Consider the following 21,522-nt stretch of genomic DNA (forward strand, 5'->3'; position numbering starts at 1 on the left):
AATGTAACTTGCTTTATATTTCTGCACTGGCAGCATGTGAACTTAATCCCCTCCAAATGATGCAGTAGGATGCTCATTGCTCACCCATTGCTCACCCCAAGAGAAAAGGCATAGCCTATACTAGTACTCAGTATTCAGAATCTACAGTTTTAAAAGTTTTATTTCTTTTCTTTTCTTGATCTTTGCAGGAGCAAGTCACTATATATCGCTACTAATATCACTTATTTGACAGGTCCAATTACCTTTTCTTTACTTAACTCTTTACTTAACTGGCAAAGAAATAGAAGATGAAAACAAGTTAATGATTGAGGTGGAAACATTTATTGACATCCACATTTATTAAAAAAAAAGAAAAGAAATAAAACATCAGACAGACAATAATTATAAAATAAATTAGACTCAAATGCCTGACTGGCTTTGTGAATAGGCAAGAAAATCACAATATCAATCTAAGGCATTTATATTGCAGTTTAATCACTCTGCTGTGTGGTTTTATCACTGCAATGCAGTACATAAGCCAACAGCACCAATGGCTGAGATCGACTGTCCCATTTTATTAAATATGGTCATGATGACCTTTCTCAGTCTCTGTTACATATATCTTTTCTTTGACCACCAGGCAAACAAAGAGTATTGTAATCTTTTTCTTCTTCTTTTCTTCTTCAAGTAAGTCTACAATCAGTCACAGTTCTCTTAAGGCAGTGCACTTATTATTGGGCTCAATTCGAAATGATGGTGGGCTGGAGATTGCAAGGGCAGAGGGTCCAGGAAAGAGTTCGGGAAGGTAAACACGGACGGCTCAAAGTTCTTGGTGTTGAAAGTGGCCGTGAAGTCATTGGCGAAAAAGGAGGCCGCCTCTGGGGCACAGGGTGTAGCGGGTTCTGGGGTAGAGGGGTGGGTCGGGGCAGAGGAGAGGATCTCAGACTCAAACTGCAACAGCTGACCCATGAAGCTGAAATTAGGCGAGATGAGTACGCGACGTTTTTTGATAATGTCAAAAGCCTCTTCCAGTTGCATCCTCTGGGTCCTCATGATGTAGGCCAGACAGATGGTGGGTGACCGGGAGATTCCTGCCTCACAATGGACCAGGACCTTGCCACCAGATTGCTTCACGGCATCTGAAAGGGCAAAGAGAAGAGAATAGAATATTGTTAATGAATTGCCCCACAATATCGTTAAATTACACTTGACAGGTAAATATGAGATATATAATTCACAGCATTTATAATAGTGTTCTGCTTTGGCAGGGAAGAATGACAAAATGCACGATCAACTCTAGCCTCAAAGATAAGCTATTTAAACGTGATACTTTGAAAATCGAGTTACAGGTTGTCAAAAGGATGAGAAAATATAATGGAGACTGAGTACCGGTATTAAAGCTGTGACTGACAGTAAAGATGAAAAACCCAATTTTCGTAGCGCCTCTAATCACCCGCTCTTCATCAGGCCCACGCACACTGCCTTCAAGGGCTATGCCACTCATCTCTCTCCTGTCATACTGCACACACACACACACACACACACACACACACACACACACACACACACGCACACACACACGCACACACACACACACACACACACACACACACACGCACACGCACACGCACACGCACACGCACACACACACACACACACGCACTGGTGCAGCTATAATGTCTAGGTTTGTTGGTCCGTGCAGACTTTATATACACTGACAAACACACACTGACAGTTATACGGTTTACGAGGACACACACACATCATGTATACAAGCATAAATTTGTCGCACAGCCCTGGGGTTTATGTGAGTCACAGAGAACTGCTGTACACGAGACAATGTCTCTCCCACATGCCTGTGGGGGTGCTGCCTTGACACTGCCGCAGCGAGGTCACTGTAGCACAAATGTGATGTGTGCACTCATTTAGAGATGTAGCACTCCTACACTCTGTCTAAGTGTTCTAATGCCTACACATAAATCTGGCCCCTGACATCTCTGTATTAGCTCAGTTGTTTACTGTCGGGTACCAGTAGTGCCTTTAATTCCATAAGCTACCGCGCACCCCTACAGATGTCACGATGCATCTGCGGCTGCCTTCCTGACCCTCCCCCCCCCCTCTCTGTACCCTGTAGAAACTCAGCTCACTGACAAATTCAAGGATTTTCACCTCTCAAAGGCACAGTGGTTGCTCTCAATGTATAGTTCTGTCTCGCTATTTCACTCACACGCGCACACGCACACGCACACACACACACACACACACACAGCAGGATGCCACAGCAAGCGCCTGTCCAGCTGGCCCTGAGAGTCACAGCAAACTGTGAAAGTACAGTGCTAAAATTCACAGCTCAGTCCCTCTGAAAAACGACATGAAAGAATCATGAATATTACATCTGGAGTGTAGGAGGAGAGTTATGCTGTACGTAGGGGAGACATAAGGAGAGTAGAGGCTGTGGGTGTCTTAATGACCATCCTTAGATGATGCACCATTGCACCCTCATTCCATTTGTATCCTAACACACCTCAGCTGCTGTTTTTCAAGAAGCACATCAATATTTTCATGTGACGATAGGTTGACTTTCTTGGATTCTATGTATGGTGGATTTCTAATCACTTGGCAAAGTTAATAGCATTTAGAAGCCTTGTCTGCACTCGGCATGAAAGCTAAAGCTTTCAAGCAATTTGTTGCCTTACATAATCCTCTGTCTCACAAATATGCCTTAAATGTAGGCTGGTCCCCCAAACAAAGCACAGCAGCAACAATAGCAGCCACCCATTACAGGTCAGTCAAGGCCCCCCGTGGGTGTACTTTGTACTCTGCTATGCCTGGCTAAAAATAGCCACGAGCACTGTGTACATCTTTGTTGGCACTATCCAACCTCTCTCTAGTTCCCTCTCGTTCCTCTGTAACACATACTTCACCCACATCTCACAAGGCCATCTACGAATGGCACCTGCAACCATTTTCTTCGCGGTGTCAGTCAGCCTCCAACTGTGTGTGTGTGTGTGTGTGTGTGTGTGAGGGTGTGTGTGTGTGAGGGTGTGTGTGTGTGTGTGTGTGTGTTTATATGCGTCAGTTTGTCCAACCTCCTCCTCCACCCAGTCATTACTAACAGACAGCTCACCAACTTGTCACACTTAATGGCCACACCCGGAAGAGTAAGCGAGCGAGATTAGGCCTCGGAGGCGATGACAACATGGGAGCGTCTTTTTTTAACTTAAAGAGGAAGGGGGAGGGGGTGGCGTGAGGGGAAGAGCAAAGCTTCCCTGAATGAAAGCAGACTGCTCGATTTCTTGGGAGTGATTGGAGGCAGTCAATAGACTGATTATAGTGACAGCTCAGAGTGCTCTCTCTGTTTCAAAATAGACGCAGCTATCTATGATTATCTCTCGCTCTCTCTATCCCTATCTGACAGCTTTTCTGTGTATTTTACCCCAGGTAATTCAAGGAAAGAGTGCTTCTCTATGGAGGATTTGTTTATTTTCACAGCAAGAGAGGATGAACTACAGACATTTGATCTGGAAAATTATGTATACTCGCTTACAACATGAAACCTCTTATTTATGGTGTGTTAAAAACAGACCCTATAATGAATGTAAATTAAATCAACCCTCAATGCTGTTGATTTAAATAACAATGAATGATTTCCCCAGCACAGTCGGTGCCAAGAAAACAAACAAACAGTTGCCAAATCAATGTGTATTCCGCTTTAAACTCACCAATGAATTCTATGGCCTCCTGGAAATGGGAGCTGATGTCGGCGGTGTGGTTATCCTCCACAGGGATCCACTTGTAGCTGTAGTGGCCCTTGGTGGGCTGCAGGTCCCTGCGTGAAACGTTGAGCAAGGCCGTGATGTGAAGGTCGCTGAGATAGTCCTGTCTGGAGGCGTGGTAGGCACTACCGAGGTAGAGGAAAGGCAGGATCTCCACAGGCGTACCCTGAGAGAGGAAGACATATAAGAAATATCATTCACTATACCCATATTTCAATTCAATGGAAGTTTATTGGCATGAGAAAAAAAAAAACGTTTACATTGCCAAAGCAAGTGTCACAATATAACAAAAACTGTTGAAAATGGTACAGCATTTTGTAAACAGAGCTATATGTCATATTGTGTCGTTATATATACATGTTATACAGGGTATAAGGCTTTTTTTGAAATAAATAGGAGCAATATTTTTGCAGTCACTTTGGGACAAATAGCAGGATTTATTTTCAAGACTATTGGTTGGTATTCCAGTGGCTATATAGCCTTCTTTAGTCGCAACAGTTCACAAATCTTGCTGCTGTGTTTGCATATTGTTGTATTTCTCATATACACACTGCTAACAATTATGGGATATCTGATACAGTAACATAAGATACTGAACCTCGTGTCGCATTGTATCTAACATTATAATATAATAATCTTGTGCCTCTGGCCATCCTATACCATCCAAATAAGCCACAGACACAGGGTGTACATCATGTGCACTGACTGGAGACAAGAGCACTCTATAGATGCATGTATCTCAAGATATGGATTTGTCCATAAATAAACAATTTGCGCAGAATAACTCATGATATGTCAGGCTATACACAACAGCTCTTTGTGATACGAATGAGCCACATGCTTTTCATTTGCGCTGTGGCAGAGACGCAGGAAAGGTCACAGATGAAAGAGTGTGGTGTGGTTCTCTCACAGGCCATCTGATGTCAGATATCTGATAACTTTAGACTTTAGAGTGCAGGCCACTCCGTTTTGAAGCAAAGTATCTTAAATTGTGGTGCCAGGTGAGCCGTGAAGGTCAGAGGATATCATGTGTTTTGAGAAAATGTCCTGATGATTAATAGAACAGTGTATTTTAGTATATTTAAATTCTTAGTGGGTTATTAATAAGAAATAAGATTTTGTAATACATAATAGATGTTTTGATCAAACTGGTGCTGTGAGAAAGTGGGAAGTGCTGCCTGTCTGTCTCTGCGTGTCGTGTCGCATGATGGGTGTTTCCGTTTCCATACCTGATCATAATCTGGTTTGCGGTGAGAAAGCTTGTCATAGTGGATGTTGACTCTTTTCTCGGTTTCAGTGCAGTTCTGGTCGAGGGTGGTTTTCACCTCAGTGCAAAGTTCAGGATATTGAGAGTGGAAGTTCTCATATCCCCCTGCAGAGAAAAGGTCGAAAACATGATTAAAATACGACACTTTAAATAAGTAAGACGGCGAACTCTAAACTCGTAAACAGACACCAGATACCATGTCATGTGAATGTGTTTATGAAACACACTGAACACGGACCGTTACTTGTGTGGGATTATAGACTTTATAACCTGATTATAAACGCGTAATTAATCACTGGTGCCCACAACGGAGGCACCGGTAATCCATTTAGGCCAATATCCTGAGGACGTCGCGGTTCCGTACAGAAGGAAGTGAGTGCATTTTGAGTTGACACAGACACAGAGCTTGTGGTGGATTAAATACAGGATAAATAAATTAAATGTATCGGTATCGAAAACAGTGTTAAAGGCCTAGTGGAACGCGGTTTGTTTATTCACCCAAGCTCCTTGCGCACTGAGTCATCCACTCCGTTGACGCACGCAGTACATTTATCTCTCGAAGAACAGAGAGAAAAATGCAGGATATTGCTCATGGTTTCATGCATGGTTGATATAACCCAACACAACCAATGCTGAAGGAGAGTGGAGTATATTATATATAGCCTACCTTCTAAAACCCAAAAACTAGAATTTAATGTTTAAAAATTAAGGTGCTGACGAAACGAGTTGATTAGATAACCATGTAGGTCAGAAGAGATTTGATATTTAGGATGACTTTTTAGTTTTTACAAGCCAACATTATACATTTAATTGCTTCACATTATGAGGTAGTCGTGTATTAGTCCATATTTGGTAATTTGCGTGGTTTGTGCACTGTGGCACCGAAATAAACTGTCAGAGTCAGAGAGTAATCATTGAAATAAACACCAGGAACAGCTAATTAGTAGCCCAAAATATATCAATAGTTTGATATAATTTATTAAGGATCTCATCTCACCTTTCAGGAAACAGATGCTGGCCCCACTGGCTAGATGCGAGAGTGTATTTATTACTATTTGTGCTATACTGTCCTTTTTCAGTTTTTGTAAGTGAGGTGTTCCATCATCCAGAGCAATGACAGCCGATATCCTCCCCTCCCGAAGCCGAAACTGGTCGTTCTCATCTGGGATGATAAATTGAAGAGGCACCAGTCCTCCTCTGGACCTCCGGACCACAACCGAGTTCAAGTTGACATTGACAGAACCAGTGATATTAGAGTTCGTGAACGAAAAATAAGGTCGGCAATCCACAATTAGACAGCTCCCAGACTCCTTCCGTATGATTTTCTTGAGACGTCGGCAGTCTATGCTTGAGACTTTCATTTTGACTCTTGGAGTTTGTTGTATTGTATATTGGCTAAAAAGAATGACTTTAAATCCCGAAGCAGAGACAGCGCCCGGTCTGTGTCTGTGCCTTCATTTCCTCCAAGGGGATTCCGCCAGATCGGTTTTATGTGAATGGAACCTCCGGTGAGTGACGTCACGAACCATATATGGACATAGGGCAAGGCACGATCACAGTAGAGGCCTGCCCACACTGTTGACTGCAGCGCGACTCCGCCCCCCTACATTTTCTATGCTTGAATCAATCAGACGAGAGACGACTCATCCTATTGCGTGTCGATTTCATGTTGTTTGTGTTCACAGCCAATTAGAGGAAACCAAATAATCCGGCTTTTCTGAGGAAGATTACCTATACAAAATTATCATTCAATAGGCATGTTATTCTTTTGTTTGTTTTGTGTTGCGCAACCATGCAAACTCGTCCTCAATGGCAGCCAAGAACCAATCGATTATTTATTTAGAAAAACAAAACAAGGCGAGCAGCTGCTGCTGAGGTATAGCATAGCTTACATATTACACTCATTCTTCACAGGCCTGCTCTAGATCTGCTGCAATAATCTTCTCAATGGACTAAAAAGGCTTAGACGTCACATTGCATGCACTCACATGACAGGCAATCAATTAACCCTTGACACATGGCTCAATAATAGGCTACACCTCTGAGTCTGTGAGTATTAGGTGTTGGTGCTGCTGCTGTGCGCGTGTGTGTGCGTTGTGTTTACATACAGCATGTCTGTTTACCTACAGGCTATGTTTTTGCACTTGTGCCTATAGATATCTGATTTGTCCTCGCATGCACCAACTTTACAAGATGTGTGTTGTATTTAATTCTGCAGGCATGTACGTACTGTGGACGTGTGGGAGAGACTTAAAAAAGTGAGGGGAGAATAATTATGTGACAGATGCACGACGACACAAACAACAGACGGCTCCAGTCAGTGACAGACGGACGGACAGACGAAACAATGGAATGCCCTCTGGTCATTGACTGTCCAATTCAGCATTGGGCTGAGGCAGAAAGCCCCGGGGACCGGGACCCTGCAATGTGGCACTATCTATGCCTATAGCCGGGCATTCCATCCTTTAACCAATTCTGACCTGAGATCAGATTCATACGAGGTTTCCACTGGACACACATTGGTCTGATTGACCCATTCTGACCTGAGATCAGATTCTAAAAATGTCAGTCGTTCTTCGATTTAAAAAAAAATAGCAGACCTACAAGCTCGTATCGCGCCACTCGGTGGCGCGATATGAGCTTGTAGATCTGCTATTTTTAAATAGCTAAAGCATAACATGATGCCGACACCAAAATGGGTGCCCGTTCAGAATGGGTTAAGCCTGGCAGCATGGCAACCCCACACCTGCAAATTGATTACTTAAACCACTACACTTTTCACAGTCAGTTTGCACTCTTCGGGCACAGGCAGACAGACGGAGGCAGACAGACAGATACAGAGATCTCCATATACAACAGGTTCCCAAGTTGCATCGTTCTCAAGTAGGCCGGACATGGCCGACGGGCACGTATACAGGTCTATAGTTGGTAAAATGCAGGAGGCTGGACGGATTGAGAAATGGAAGGTTGATGGAGTGGATAGATTGATGAATGGATGGATGATTGCATTATGTAGCCTACACAGCAGCACAGCGTGCTGCGGTGCCATATGGGCCAGTCTAATCTGGGATGATGGCGTCACAGCTGATGAGCAGGGAGAGTGGGGAGACCCCCACTCCCTGGATGCCAACAACAAACCCCTGCCCAACATTTTCCAGAACGGCCTCTTATAACTGCACCGATCTGCATTGATTGTGTGCATTATGCACACTCCCTATACCGTTAAGGAAAAACCTTTGACCTGCATTTTTCACATTTGCCTTTTATAGAGCCACCAGGACGTCGACTTTTGTAAAACACATTTTCTGATATTACTCCTCCAGATTCTGTCCAAAAATCGCGCAAATCGTTGCACAGTATCTCTATACTGATGTGCTCAAGTCGGATCTGTCAGATATTTCATATTACATCCTAATTGGCTAACATTTGCTTCCAAAGTTTGCAGGAATGGCCTGTTTTGAACAAAAATCATGAACGCAGCGTGCAATTGACGTGAAATGTTTCACACACTTTCCTACTATAGGCTGAGGAATAAATCCCACCCTTTTCACATTGGTTATAACTTATAGCGCCACCAATAGGTCGATTTCTTTCAAAATACATTTTTGGAACAAAATGTCTCATCATCCGATTGCCATCAAAGGCGTATTAGAAATTTACAATTTAGGCATTTAGCAGACGCTCTTAATCCAGAGCGACTTACATTTAAGCAAGAACAAAAGCATGGGAATACATCACATAAAAGCATTTATCATGAAACATGCGTAAGCTAAGAAAGTAACAGTGGAATATCTATATAATGAAACTATACATACACTATACATATAAACTATATGATATATGATATATGATACTATATAGAAATGGCAGCCTTTTCACATTGGCCTATTATTGGCCTGGCCTGGTGGAAACCTGTGCCCCGAGGGGCACTTTGTCTAGTTTGGTAGTGTGTCTGTCAGCCCTACTAAACAATTAGTCGCAGACAGACAGTGATACATTAGGCCAGTAATCAATTGGCTTTGATCCTGTACTTCCCACCACCACACCCGTTCTCTTAGCCTATGCAGTGTTAACCAGTTACAGTAAGCCCTCTCACCCACACTGGCTCCCCCCCCCCCTCCCCTCCTCCTCCCCCCGACCCTAACTAGCTGCTGTCTGACCTCACCTCCTCTATCAACATACCCCCTCCCTCATGGAACCATGGCCTCAGGTGTCCTCTCCACCCATGCAGAACGGAGCCTTCAGTGTGGCAGACTGGCACTGGCAGCCCCCATGCTCTGGAACTCTCTCCTGACAGAGATTATTCACCTTGCCCAAGTTGCCCCAACTCTGAGGTCTGCACACATTTAAAGGTATATTCAGTGATTTCACTTAATTCAAATATCACTTATTTTTTTGTTTTGTTGTGATAATCCTCTCTACTATAGAGTGTGCTGACCATATAAGGAGTTCCTCCCTGTCCCCAGTTAACCCCTGGGGGTCAATAAACCTTAGGTTTAGTTTTTGGCTCTCTATCCTGATTGGATGAAAGGCTTAGGTCCCAGACAAAAATGAAACCTAAGGTTTTTTGAGTGAAATCACTGAATATACCTTTAAATCAGCTCTGAAAAAGCACCGCCAAGGCTTTTGGCTGCTAGTATTGTTTTTGTCTACTTGTCTGTTTCCTCTGTCTCGGTGTAACGTGTACTTGCATCACCTCTTGAAAGGCACTATATAGCAGATCTACAACCTCACAGCTTGTAGAATCTGTAGATTCACAATGTTGGATTTTTATTTGGTCATTTACTACCACCGTTTCCTTTTGTCTCCTTTATGCTATATGTTGATGTACAGATGTATTGAATGAATAGGCCTACATGGGACCACAATGGAAGCAAGTCCCCAGGACCTTTTTGTGTTATCCTTTTATCCTTAATGCTTTACTGTACCACATGCTCAAGGTTCAAGGCTGTACTTTATTGTTACAGCTTGTGTACATGCAGGTAGAGGTAAAACTTATTTTTGTTTTGGCTTCCTTACAGACACTGCAGCAGCATAGATAGCATAACATTCAAAACAACAAAACCACAGCAAACAAGAATAAAGGGTGCAAGAAAGAGCAATCAAAGTGTAACAATAATAGTAACATATGTACATGGGCATGTTTTCCCTGTAGTAGCAAAGTTAGGTAAACCTTTTGTGAACAGCTTCACAGCAGGTTATGTTCCATATACAAGGTGCAATTGAGGCTATGTTCCTATCTATCTATCTATCTATCTATCTATCTATCTATCTATCTATCTATCTATCTATCTATCTATCGGCTATTTATTTATTGAACATTTGTTATTGGAGCAGTGATATTATACCGCTCTAACCATGCAAAAGTCTGAACCTTAGCCTGTTTATTCACATAACCACACTATTTTGGACATTTCAAATGTCATTCAATTTCTGGCCCTTCCCATTCCTGCCTTTATGTCTTGGCTCCATACATACTGTATGTCTCTTATAGGATTTCCTTGGCGTCTTCATGGCGTGGCAGTGTATAGTTAATACGTTTAGGAAGCTGTCAGGCAAGCTTTAAGCTCGTTACAATCCCCCCTCCTTCCTACTGACTCCTCTGGTCAGAGATAGAGTCCTATTGTGATGACCATAAATTAGTATTACAGCACAGATACATATAGCGTTAGCGATATTATGGACTTGTATGTTGCCACATTGGGGTCAGTGTAAGGGGTCGAGTTTTATATTTTGTGTCCTCACAGTGAGAAACTGATGCACTGTATGTTCAGGGAAATCATGTATAACTACATTATCAAGTTCAAGTTCTTTATTAATGTCCCCGGAGGCGGAGGGCAATTGGATTTGCAGCAGTTTAGAGGTTTGTAACATAAGGACAGTACAGAACAGACATGCGACAACACAACATAGCATGAGCACATCTGTGCAATTGATAAAAAGGATAAGAAAAAAAAGTAGCCAACCAAGTACAGAACAAAGTGAGGCATCATACCATCATAAAGTGCCAAGAGCCAAGTGATAAGTGCTAAATATCATCTTCATCATCGTCATCATCATCATCATCATCATCAGTTTTTTTACCTTCTTCCGGCAGCATTGACTGCTCGGATCGAGGCAGGGACAAAGGAGTATTTGTACCTGTGTTTTGTGGTCATAGGGACACACAAGCGAAGGCCAGGGTAAACCCACGTTTAACTGATTTTACCCACATCTTAAAACCACTTTCAACCTTTTGTCCATATATATATATATATAATATATATATAACACTGATTAATATAGCAAAAATAGGCAAACTAGTTGCCTAGTTTCGCTATATTAATCAGTGTAACAAACTGTACCCACAGTGATCACTAAGTGGTGTTTATAGCATACCTGTCCAGACTGTCCAGGAACCCTCAGGGTGGGGTTCAAATTGGACCCATAACGTTCTGTAACGTTATGGGGGTCCTTCTGAAATGAAAAGGTTTGATTGAGAACCACTTGCATTATGACATTTCTCCTGGCAAGCGCTTTCACAAGGTGTTATCGTGCTCTGCTCAGGTCAATGCATCTTTGTGTTTACAGTAGACAATAATTGTTGGCTAGACTGCGTTGGGTTGGTACAGAATGTGAGCGCATCAAGTGACTTCCTGTCCAGAAAGGCCCTATTTCCATTGGATTTATAAAAATAACCTAAACACAATGGGCCGCACTCGCCAGAACGCATCACCCGGCCATACAGGTGTTTCCTGTTGGCTGACAGAGCCACCAGATTCTTGTGACACGAGTCACACGACACCGTTTCCCAAAAATTACTGCATTACTAATCTTTCACCTGACATGACGACTGACGATACCAGGTTGGAATTGGTTTCAGTTACTGAAAATGCATCCTGAGTGGTCAATTATCACTATTTGATTACAGGTTATCACTGGTTACTATACTGTAGCTAGCATTTAACCCCACTCTATAACACCACATATCTATTTTCTTTTTCACGCATGCATGCATGCATGCATGCTCGCACGCACGCACGCGCGCATGGGTTGATTCCAAACCACTGCTCTCCCCTTTGTCATAACACTTTCAGGCACTTAAGCAATAGACCCACAGAGACAGAGATAGTGAGACAGATGGAGAGATGGTAAAGAATAAATAAAGTTATACAAAGATCTCTTCTACTGTGCTGCTAATCATTGTACAAAAGAAGATCTAGGATGAAATCTATATGGAGTTCAAATATGTCGCCAAATGTAGCTTCCTGTGTATATTCCAGGAGATTAACTTGCAGTGGGCAACAGACTGTGAAATACACAGATTACATTTCCTGGCAGACACGTCACCTCCTTCTTCAGAACAGAAACAGAAAATTGCCATTTTAGTTCCTTGTTTCATATCTGCTGTGCTTACTCATCATGGATACCAAACAGAAGGCTGTTATTCGGTGTCATAATCATTCACACATCCATTTCCTTTCCCTACCAGAGGGGAAAATAGCTCCTTGAATATGAGATTATTCAAGAGGTTTTATTTGTCATTCACTCATCCAATATGGGTAGTGAAATGAGTGTGGCATAGCCTGGCTTTGGCCAGACTGATAACGTGGATTCACTCACGCTTGGCTATGTGTCTGGCGAAAGCCATGCTAGTCCTAGGTGTGACATGCTCCGTAGACTGTGCTAACAGTATATAATATTAAACAAACAAGCCAAAATAGCAGGTTAAGAACAAGTAAACAACAGGTAGGATAATGGACTACCAAAAAGCTTTTGACACCATACCCCACTGACCCCAGGGGAAATGCATACATGCAACATTCTCCAGGCATATGGTTTTCCTGAGTAAGTTGGTGCAGATGATAGCAGACTCGAGTCAATGTTCAACTTCTGACCCATGATGGTGTGACTAAACTTTAGTCACACCATCATGGGTCACTAAAGAGTCTGTGATACCCTGGACATCCTTCCTGTTTTTAATTGTGGTAATGGACCATGCCCGGCAGCCTCGGAGATTCAGTAGCGATACAATGGATTCCACGTTGGTCCTGAGGAAGACTCAGCAAGTACATCCCATCACGATTACCGACCTCGACTCTGCAGATGACATTGCCCCTAGTCTCAGACACAGCAGAGCAATGAAGGGAACTACTACTACTGGCAGTAGAAATGGAGCGCAGGAGGAAGAACCGCCTCAAGCACTGTAAGGGCATTTAACACAGAGGACAAAACCATTGCTATTGCCAGGACTGAGCTGGCAGTAGCAATGGTTTTAGCAATGGTTTAGTCAAGGACTTCAAATATCTCAGTGCCTGGACTTCCTCGACGGAACAGGATCTGAAAGTCCAGAGGGCACTTTCCGGGAATGCCTTGTAGCCTATACATATTAAGAGCATTAAGTGATTCATTCATAATGTAATTGTAAATGCAATTTCCTAAGTTTGGGACCCGCCGGGAACACACCAAATTTCAGTTTTGGGTCTCAAGCTAGTTTGGGAACCCCTGGTTATGATTGAAACCTTATTCAGCTGTGTGCTCTTTTGTGAGCAGGGTTATTTACAGGTTAAGAAATGTACAGAATATGAAGAAAATAAATGCAACCGGAATATAGTAGGATATACAGCATGCATAAAGTATACGTAGGCTGTACTGTATGAGGAACAGTTTTTCCACTTCATGCTGCAAGCTCTGCTTCTCTGTCTGGCTGGAGTTTTATCTCAATTATGTCAGGCAAATATATACACTCTATGTCACTGTACTCAGTACAGTGTACTGTCTATATATCTTAATTTCCACTGAGTAAAGTGGGTCACAGAGAAGTATGAGGAAGGAGAATGAAGGACTGAACCACTGGAGGGAGACGGGATTTATACTGCAGTCTTACTTCAAGGAGGCAAATATAAATGTAAAGTCTGCAATCTGGAACTTAATGAATATTTTATTTGAACCAAACTTATATGCTAATAAAATATAAATAGCACATCTGCAGCTGTTGGAAATGGTTATTGAGAAATGTACACCCTGGTGTCGGATAGGCCACCTACTATATTGCCTGATGCTCAAAAAACCCAATATATCCCCTAACCAAGCGAGGAATCCCTCTTTGGGAGATCTGGGTTCGAAACTCGAGTAGTGCAGTTGCAATCTCTCTCTCTCTCTCTCTCTCTCTCTCTTCATCGGAACAGGACATACAGCTTTACACTCTTACCAGTGACTCATCTGTCAGATCATCAATTCCAAGAATAATCAATTTCCAACACATACCGTATGCTGTGTTTGCATGTGTACATCAGGCATGAGGAAACAGAGGTTTGCAATTTACAAAAATGAAAATAGGATAGTAATTAAATCAGAACAGGACCTGGCTGTTGTAGAGAAGCCCTTCTAGTTCCATCTGTTGACCCATAATATGCATGCTTGAATTCATGAAATAGATGGCTGCGTGAAAAGGGAAAAGCAGAAAAGATATTTGATAAAAGATAACAATATTTGCCCCTGTGAACTGTGATGCTGAGATCAGATTTCAATACAGTGTAGAGTCTAGACCAGGGGTGGGCAACTTTGACGATGGCGAGGGCCAATATATGTCCACACTTACTCCAGAGGGCCACGGTGCATATTACTGTCATAGCAAAAATAGCCGATCTACAAGCTCTAGAGAGTCTAGACCATAACAATAGTGGGTATTGAGGTTCATATTGTCGTATTAATTTGTACGGCCTTGTAACTTTAGGGTGAAAATCCACTGAGGATATATAAGAACATACTGCAAAACAACCTTATACTGGGCATTTCCTGACCACTTGCAAGTGAGCCTTTGTTGCTCAAGGAAGTACATTCTCTAGCAAGCTCAAAAAACATTCCTTCACACAATTGGATATTTGTGCTGGTGTGATATGCGTGTTTCATATGTGAAAGTGTGTACAATTAATAGCATGGGCTCTGTTCCATAACACAAACATTTAGAAATGTTCCCTGAGACACTTTTTTTTAATCATTTTTCAGTTTTTTCATCAACAGCAAATGTGGTTACAGCTTTACAGTACTATGGATTTACTAGAGATTCCCTTAAAATACATTGTACATAATGAATGCATCAAAATCACAATCATAATCACACATGTCATCATAATCACAATAAATACTCAATCCCTGAGTTCAAAAGAAAGTATAACTGATTTTTTACAATGGGCATTTGATTTGAATATCTTCTTATTATTTTCGGTGAGCATGATTCAATGAATGTTATTCATTGCCAAAACCAACATTACAGTTGATTTTCAATTTGTTTCAGTGTGCTCAGAGATAAGAATATATATATAGAACATAAATGACGCTTCATACTTAAAGACATACTAAGTAAACAATCAGCACTCAAGTGTTTCTTTCTCTGAACGATTCCACTTGAGAGCGCGGCCGGTCAACAGGTCTCTCCGTGTTTGTTATTCAGGAAGTTGAATTTACCCACACTCGGCACTTCCTTGTAACACCAGCCGCTATATGATGTAAAAACAATAGAGGCGGTCTGTGGGCATGGTCCAGGGTGGAAACAAACAAGCACATGTGACCTTCAACAGACACCACCAAGTCAGAATTCCCCCGAACAGAACAGCAGATGCATCCAGATAAAGGATTTCATTTAGCACGTCCGGAACTACAGACTCTTGTTCTCTTGCCCTCTTTCACTCTCCCCATTTCATCCCATGGGGTCCAGCTGGGATGCTATCTGCCCCGCCCCTGTGTTCACCTGTGTGGGAGGAAGAAAGCCTAATCCACTCAGCTGGAATTAAACTCTACACAGCAGTGCACCGCTCCTCTCTAATCACACGCATGCATGCACGCACGCACGCACGCACGCACGCACGCACGCACACAAAGCCCCTCCCAATAGATGACAACAAGATGGAGGGATGAAAGGATGATGTAAAGGGGAGCAGGGATTAGTCCTACATTATGTAATACTTTGCTGTACAATGAAATAGCGGAAAGGGCTAAACTGCAAAGATTTTCAAACTTTGTCAAAAGGTTTCATAAAGTGGGTAAATACAATATAATGCTGCTGTCCAGCTTCTGTGTGTCCGTGCATTGGATTTACTGGTGCATGTGTTCAGAACAAGTACAATACTTTGCATAGTTGCAATAGCTACGAAAGACACCAAACTAAAAGTAATCATAGTCCGTTATGTTGATAATGAGGCAGGTCATTACATGTACATCATCTTTCCAAATGAATGCACAGTACAATGCAGATGATTATCATTATTGGTGGGCGAACAAGGAACACGTAATGTGATTATCAATGTGGAATGCACAGACCACACACACACACACACACACACACACACACACACACACACACACACACACAGGTCACATCCTTAGTGATTCACATAAACAATGGTTGTGGGTGTCTTTACGGGGGTTTTACAGATCTATTCAATGATGCAGGTGGTTGTGGGTTTGGTGAGCAGGCAGACAGTCCGGCCAGCCAGCCGAGAGAGAGACAGACAGACAGACAGACAGACAGACAGACAGACAGACAGACAGACAGACAGACAGACAGACAGACAGACAGACAGACAGACAGACAGTCTAGGGCTGCAAGCAACTATCGATTATATTCCTAGAAGTTATTCTATCGATTATGTTTTCTATTAATCAAATAATCAAGAAGCAGATTTGTTTGGGTTCATGTCAATAAATGGATTAACCGTCTCAGCCCTATTTTATACTTCTTAAGACAATGGGTGTCGTGCAGAAATAGTAAAACTAGCTGAACTACAAGCTCACGTGCCACAATGCGGCGTAGCTTCTAGACCTGCTATTTAACCTGCAATTTTCACTCGATTATCAATCATGTTTCATAGTCGAAAACCAATTCACCCCCAAACAGAGCCTGCTGATTTTTGGACACGTCCGTTCTACAGTATGCCATCCTATAATAACCATCTCTCCTTGGCACTGAAGCGGGGGCTGCGGCTGGTGAGTCGTGACTCATACTTTTGCACACTCCATCTTTTACTTCCACCGATCCCAGAGGGAGGGAAGGGGGCCTTTGCGGGATGGGTGGGGTGACTGATTCGCTTTCCGTTTCCCCTATATTGAGTAGACTACCCCGAACCAACTATCCCCAATTGACGAGGAGGAAGAAGTGTGTGCAGTCTGTGCACGCACGCACGCATGTGGGCATTCATGTGCACGCTGAATGAAAAGAAGCTTGAGGCATCCATCTCCTCCTACCACCAAACCCCCATTCTCCCTCTCCCTTCTCCCCCATCATGGATGGAGGTAAATGTTATCTTGGCTAACCCACTGCCTTGATTATCAGCTGTCTTTTGAAGGGCTGGTAGGGTGGGGGTGAGTGGGGGGGTCAACCGTATTCAACTGTCGATGTCGGTCGATGTCAATCAATGCCGATGTCGATCGACTTCGACATCGATTTTGTTTTTCTCCAGGAAATTAAGGAAAAAAAAAACATCCAGCTCAAGTGGAGGTAGGAGGTTTTTGTCGAAGCGCTTTTTAATACTTTTCAAATTCTGAGAAATGGAGTTAGGTTGTTTCTTCCGGACAGCAACGTTATGATCCTAGATGACTATTTCTATGTAATTGATGTATTTACCATGTGTTGTTCTTGCTTACGGAAAATTGCTCTGGATTAAGAGCGTCTGCTAATTGTTAAATTGTAACAAGCCTTGACGTATGTAATTTGAAATGATCAATATTGAAGGGAAGGATTGAGTCACACAGGATGGGTAGACTGTCTGTGTTATCATGGAAATAAAAATACTGACCTTAGTTTTTCCACTTTAATCACAGACCTGATTCAGCCTCAACACAGACAAAAAGCAACTACAGTAGGTGCCAACACTGTCTGGAGCCTATAGCGCAATGAAACACCTGAGGGGGAGTTTACCTTGAGAGGGGGATTGTTCCCTCTCTATCTCCCTTACATCATAGTTCATCAGTCAAGTATGAAAAAGTAAACATTTTAAAGTATATTTTCTTCTTAATATCAAAGCTGTATTAAAATTAATTTCCCATTATGTCTTTATAAAGACTTTACAGACATATACCATTTGATCTGAACCGACCGACTTCCCACTCGACAGATGTCCTCCGTGATACACAACATGCCGAGTTTCAATCTGTCAGATGCTTCACCAGAGATTCTGTGAATTTATTCTATTTTCGGTGAAGAGGTTTGTTGTGCAAAAGAAGAAAAAGAAAAAAGGAGAGTACAAGTATAGACCCCTAGCTGCAGGACCCCGCAGTCAAAGAAGTATAGTGTATTCAGGAGGGAGCGAGACAGAAATGGGAACAAAGAAATGCAAGCCTTTCTTTCGATCCACATTTTTATGACAGCCCGTTGAGATGGAATGACTCACCCGAAAAGTACATTTAACTCCCTGGTCGCTGAGAGAGATACCATGCACACCAGCAGCCCATCAGAGTGTGTCGGTGGTCGGGGCGGAAGTGAGTGCATAATGGGATTTTGATGTATACATGCACTCCCACACCGCCACAGGGCTGGGAGGGAATACCCTGACTTAATCGGTTACCCTTTTTCTCGTAAGGTAACGATGCTTTCCTCGAGTCCCTTGATGATGATGATGTCAGTGTCACACTGTAGTGAATCTTCTGGCAGGGGGGGGGGGGGGGGGAGGGGAATGCCCTTGTCTTCTTCCGAGTCACATATTCTGGACACCAATATCCGGACGCAGAGATTACTGTGATAATTCATAACCATCCGTCACGCCGCATGCTGAGTGACCAACTGTGTCTGTTGTTTGTTTACGCTACTTGTTTGCTCTACGGGGGGCCCCCAAAATGCAATCATTCCAGTTTCTTTCAACTTGTATTTTTATTGAATTTTTTAGAGCAGCTAGACTTTGGTATTGGCAACCGTGGGCAGCAAATAAAGAGTAATGTCCTGGTGATGGATGAGGTCATTGGATTGCACTCATACACCCTAGTAGTCTATCATGGTTGTTCACTCTAGCCTCGTGAAAAAAATACTAATTTCAAGCACATTTATAATTATCTAGTTTTCTTTAGTCGTCTTTGTTAACTCCACACACAGTATTTAGGAAACGATCGATGGTTTGGAAATGAGTGCCTCTGACTGAATTTAATTGGTTTTTTAGAGTTTAAAGCCTGTTATCATGAAACACCTCTGGCACTGTTGAGAGGAGAGGAGGCAGGGAGAGGCGTCTGGCGTCTGCCCGCTGTGACGACTTGGTCTAGTCGGGGTCCTATAATGCATGTTTCCCAAACAGTGGGTCGGGACCTATTTGTGGGTCGCGGAAACATGTTTTCCGGGTCCCTTTATTTTTTTTCCTACATTTTGTTGTTAATTATTATCATTTCAAAATATATATATAAAAAAAATAATCATGAAATTCAATGATTTCTTTCCAAGTAATTTTATAAAGAAAGAAAGAAAAATCTAAGAAATTCCAGAAATGAGAAAACTAATGTTTAAGAAGTAGTGAAAATAGCTGATTTACAAGCTCACAACACGGCGTAAAAGCGACGCGTTGTGAGCTTGTAGAGCTGCTAATTTCACTAGATTGGGTCCCAAACATCTACCGTAATCTGTCTTTTGGGTCATGGGCTAAAAGGTCTGGGAACCAATGGCATAATATAATGCATGCTTCCCAAACAATGTTTGGGTCGCGGTCCACTGGACCAACCTGTATGCGGGTCGCCAGTAAACATCCCCTTTTTTCCATTTATTATATTTAAAAAAATCACACCTGTGTGAAGTGATGGGCGCTAATATATTAAAGTCTAACTCATTTTGATTAGGTGATGTAATGGTGATATAAAACAAACGGTGCAAACACAAACATTAAACGCCATTAACAATAAAGAGACAGTATGACGTAATGAGGCACATTATTTCCCTTCATTGTCAATGGCGTTTACAAAACAAACATTGAACTAAAGACAAACATTAAACCTGTGTATAGGAGGTTAGCGCCCCTCAAAAATAATATATATTATGATTATCATCTCAAAAGTAAAAAAAATAAAAAATAAATCACAACCTTTCGTCAATATTTTCACTAGTTTGAGTCCCGGGCAAACGTCACATTTTATTTTGGGCCTTGAGCTAAAAAGTTTGTGAACCACTGCTACACACAGTGAACACTTCCCCTCCAGAGAGGAAGTGCCTGTAACCAAAGAGAAGTCACTGGTTCCTATGTAAAAAATATGTGGACCCACACTTCCACTTTTAGTTGCATGCACTATTGGCAAATTACAGAACCACCATTTCATTATTCTGAATTTCAGAATAGCCTCATTTTTATTGGCATGAATATTAGAGACAAATTAAAGAAGACAGTTAAATGAGTTTTAAATGAGTTCTAGTAATCTCTTGGAGAGCTGGAACTCATTTAAGCCCTTTTTTTCTACTTCGTCGTAGGATGGTGTCGAACAGACTATAGTAGTCTCTTGAGATGTTTTGTCAGGTGAAACCTGACCTATGTCTTACTCAAATTTAAAGACGACTTTGGCTCCTAGTCGGGACCTACTGTAGTCCTGATTGGTTGCCCCGTCTCTAAGCAACGGCATGCCTCTCAAGGCTCTCATCATTTTGACATTTGTCAAAAGTATTGGAAAATAAGAGATATACAAGCTCACTGCAGCACATTGTGACTAGATTAAGTATAAAATAGGGATTAATTGGTGTGTTTTGAAATAATAATCTAAATCCACAATGTAAACTGTGCACTGTGGAAATAATTGTAGTGGAGAAAGAACAACAATTAGTTGTACTGAAAAGAGTATAGAAAAAAAGGACATACTCAAATAAAGTACCTCAATCCTCAACATTTGTATGTGGACACATGCAGTAGGCCAGCGGTTCCCAACTTTTTCATCTCAAGGACCCCCAAATTGACACTAATTATCCCAGGGACCCTCCATAAGAGAAGATTTTTACGGCTCTAGCAGAGATCCTCAACCCGTTTAATTTCAAGGACCTCCAGTTTGACATGAATTAGTCTACAGACCCCCATTCAGTGGCATTTCTATCTCTGGACCCCCAATTTATATTGTAAAATCAATGTTAATTTAGTTACAGACCCATAAGGGTCCATTTGGTTCCAAACTATCATTTAGCTGGGGACCCCCTGGAACTCCCTCAAGGACCCCTGGGGGTCCCCGGACCACTGCAGTAGGCTACATGAGCGAATGTACTAAATGTCCACTTTCCGCCACTGCTCCCCGTGTGTGCGTAGACCTGGTCTGCGTATGCAGAACCGCGTTAGCCCCGGCGGGCTTTCATTAGGATGGCGACGGCTTCGGCTAGCTGGGGGGTAGAGCATCATCACCGCCATGAGTCACCGTTATGCCGCAGCTGGCCTATGCAATTCACACTCTTATTAACAGCTGCCATCGTCAGCACTGGGAGAGAAAAACGCTGCTGACCTCAATGGTCATGATAGGTCACATTATGTCACATTTCACCATAACTGTGGCCGAGAGGAAACGGTGATGAGTGATGACGTA

General features: G+C 42.4%; 1 protein-coding gene across 1 annotated transcript; it reads right to left on the reverse strand.

Moving 5' to 3' along the window:
- Positions 1-304: 304 nt before the first annotated feature.
- Positions 305-6,475, reverse strand: dusp5 (dual specificity phosphatase 5). Its single transcript, XM_083764972.1, has 4 exons — positions 6,020-6,475; positions 4,985-5,127; positions 3,702-3,921; positions 305-1,118 (listed from the first exon to the last, which is right to left on the reverse strand). The coding sequence occupies exons 1-4, from the start codon at positions 6,381-6,383 to the stop codon at positions 694-696; spliced, it is 1,152 nt and encodes a 383-aa protein (XP_083621098.1). The 5' UTR covers positions 6,384-6,475; the 3' UTR covers positions 305-693.
- Between the last annotated feature and the right edge of the window lie 15,047 nt (positions 6,476-21,522).

Source organism: Protomyctophum parallelum, assembly GCF_964188405.1.
Source record: "Protomyctophum parallelum genome assembly, chromosome: 5".
NCBI lineage: Eukaryota > Metazoa > Chordata > Actinopteri > Myctophiformes > Myctophidae > Protomyctophum > Protomyctophum parallelum.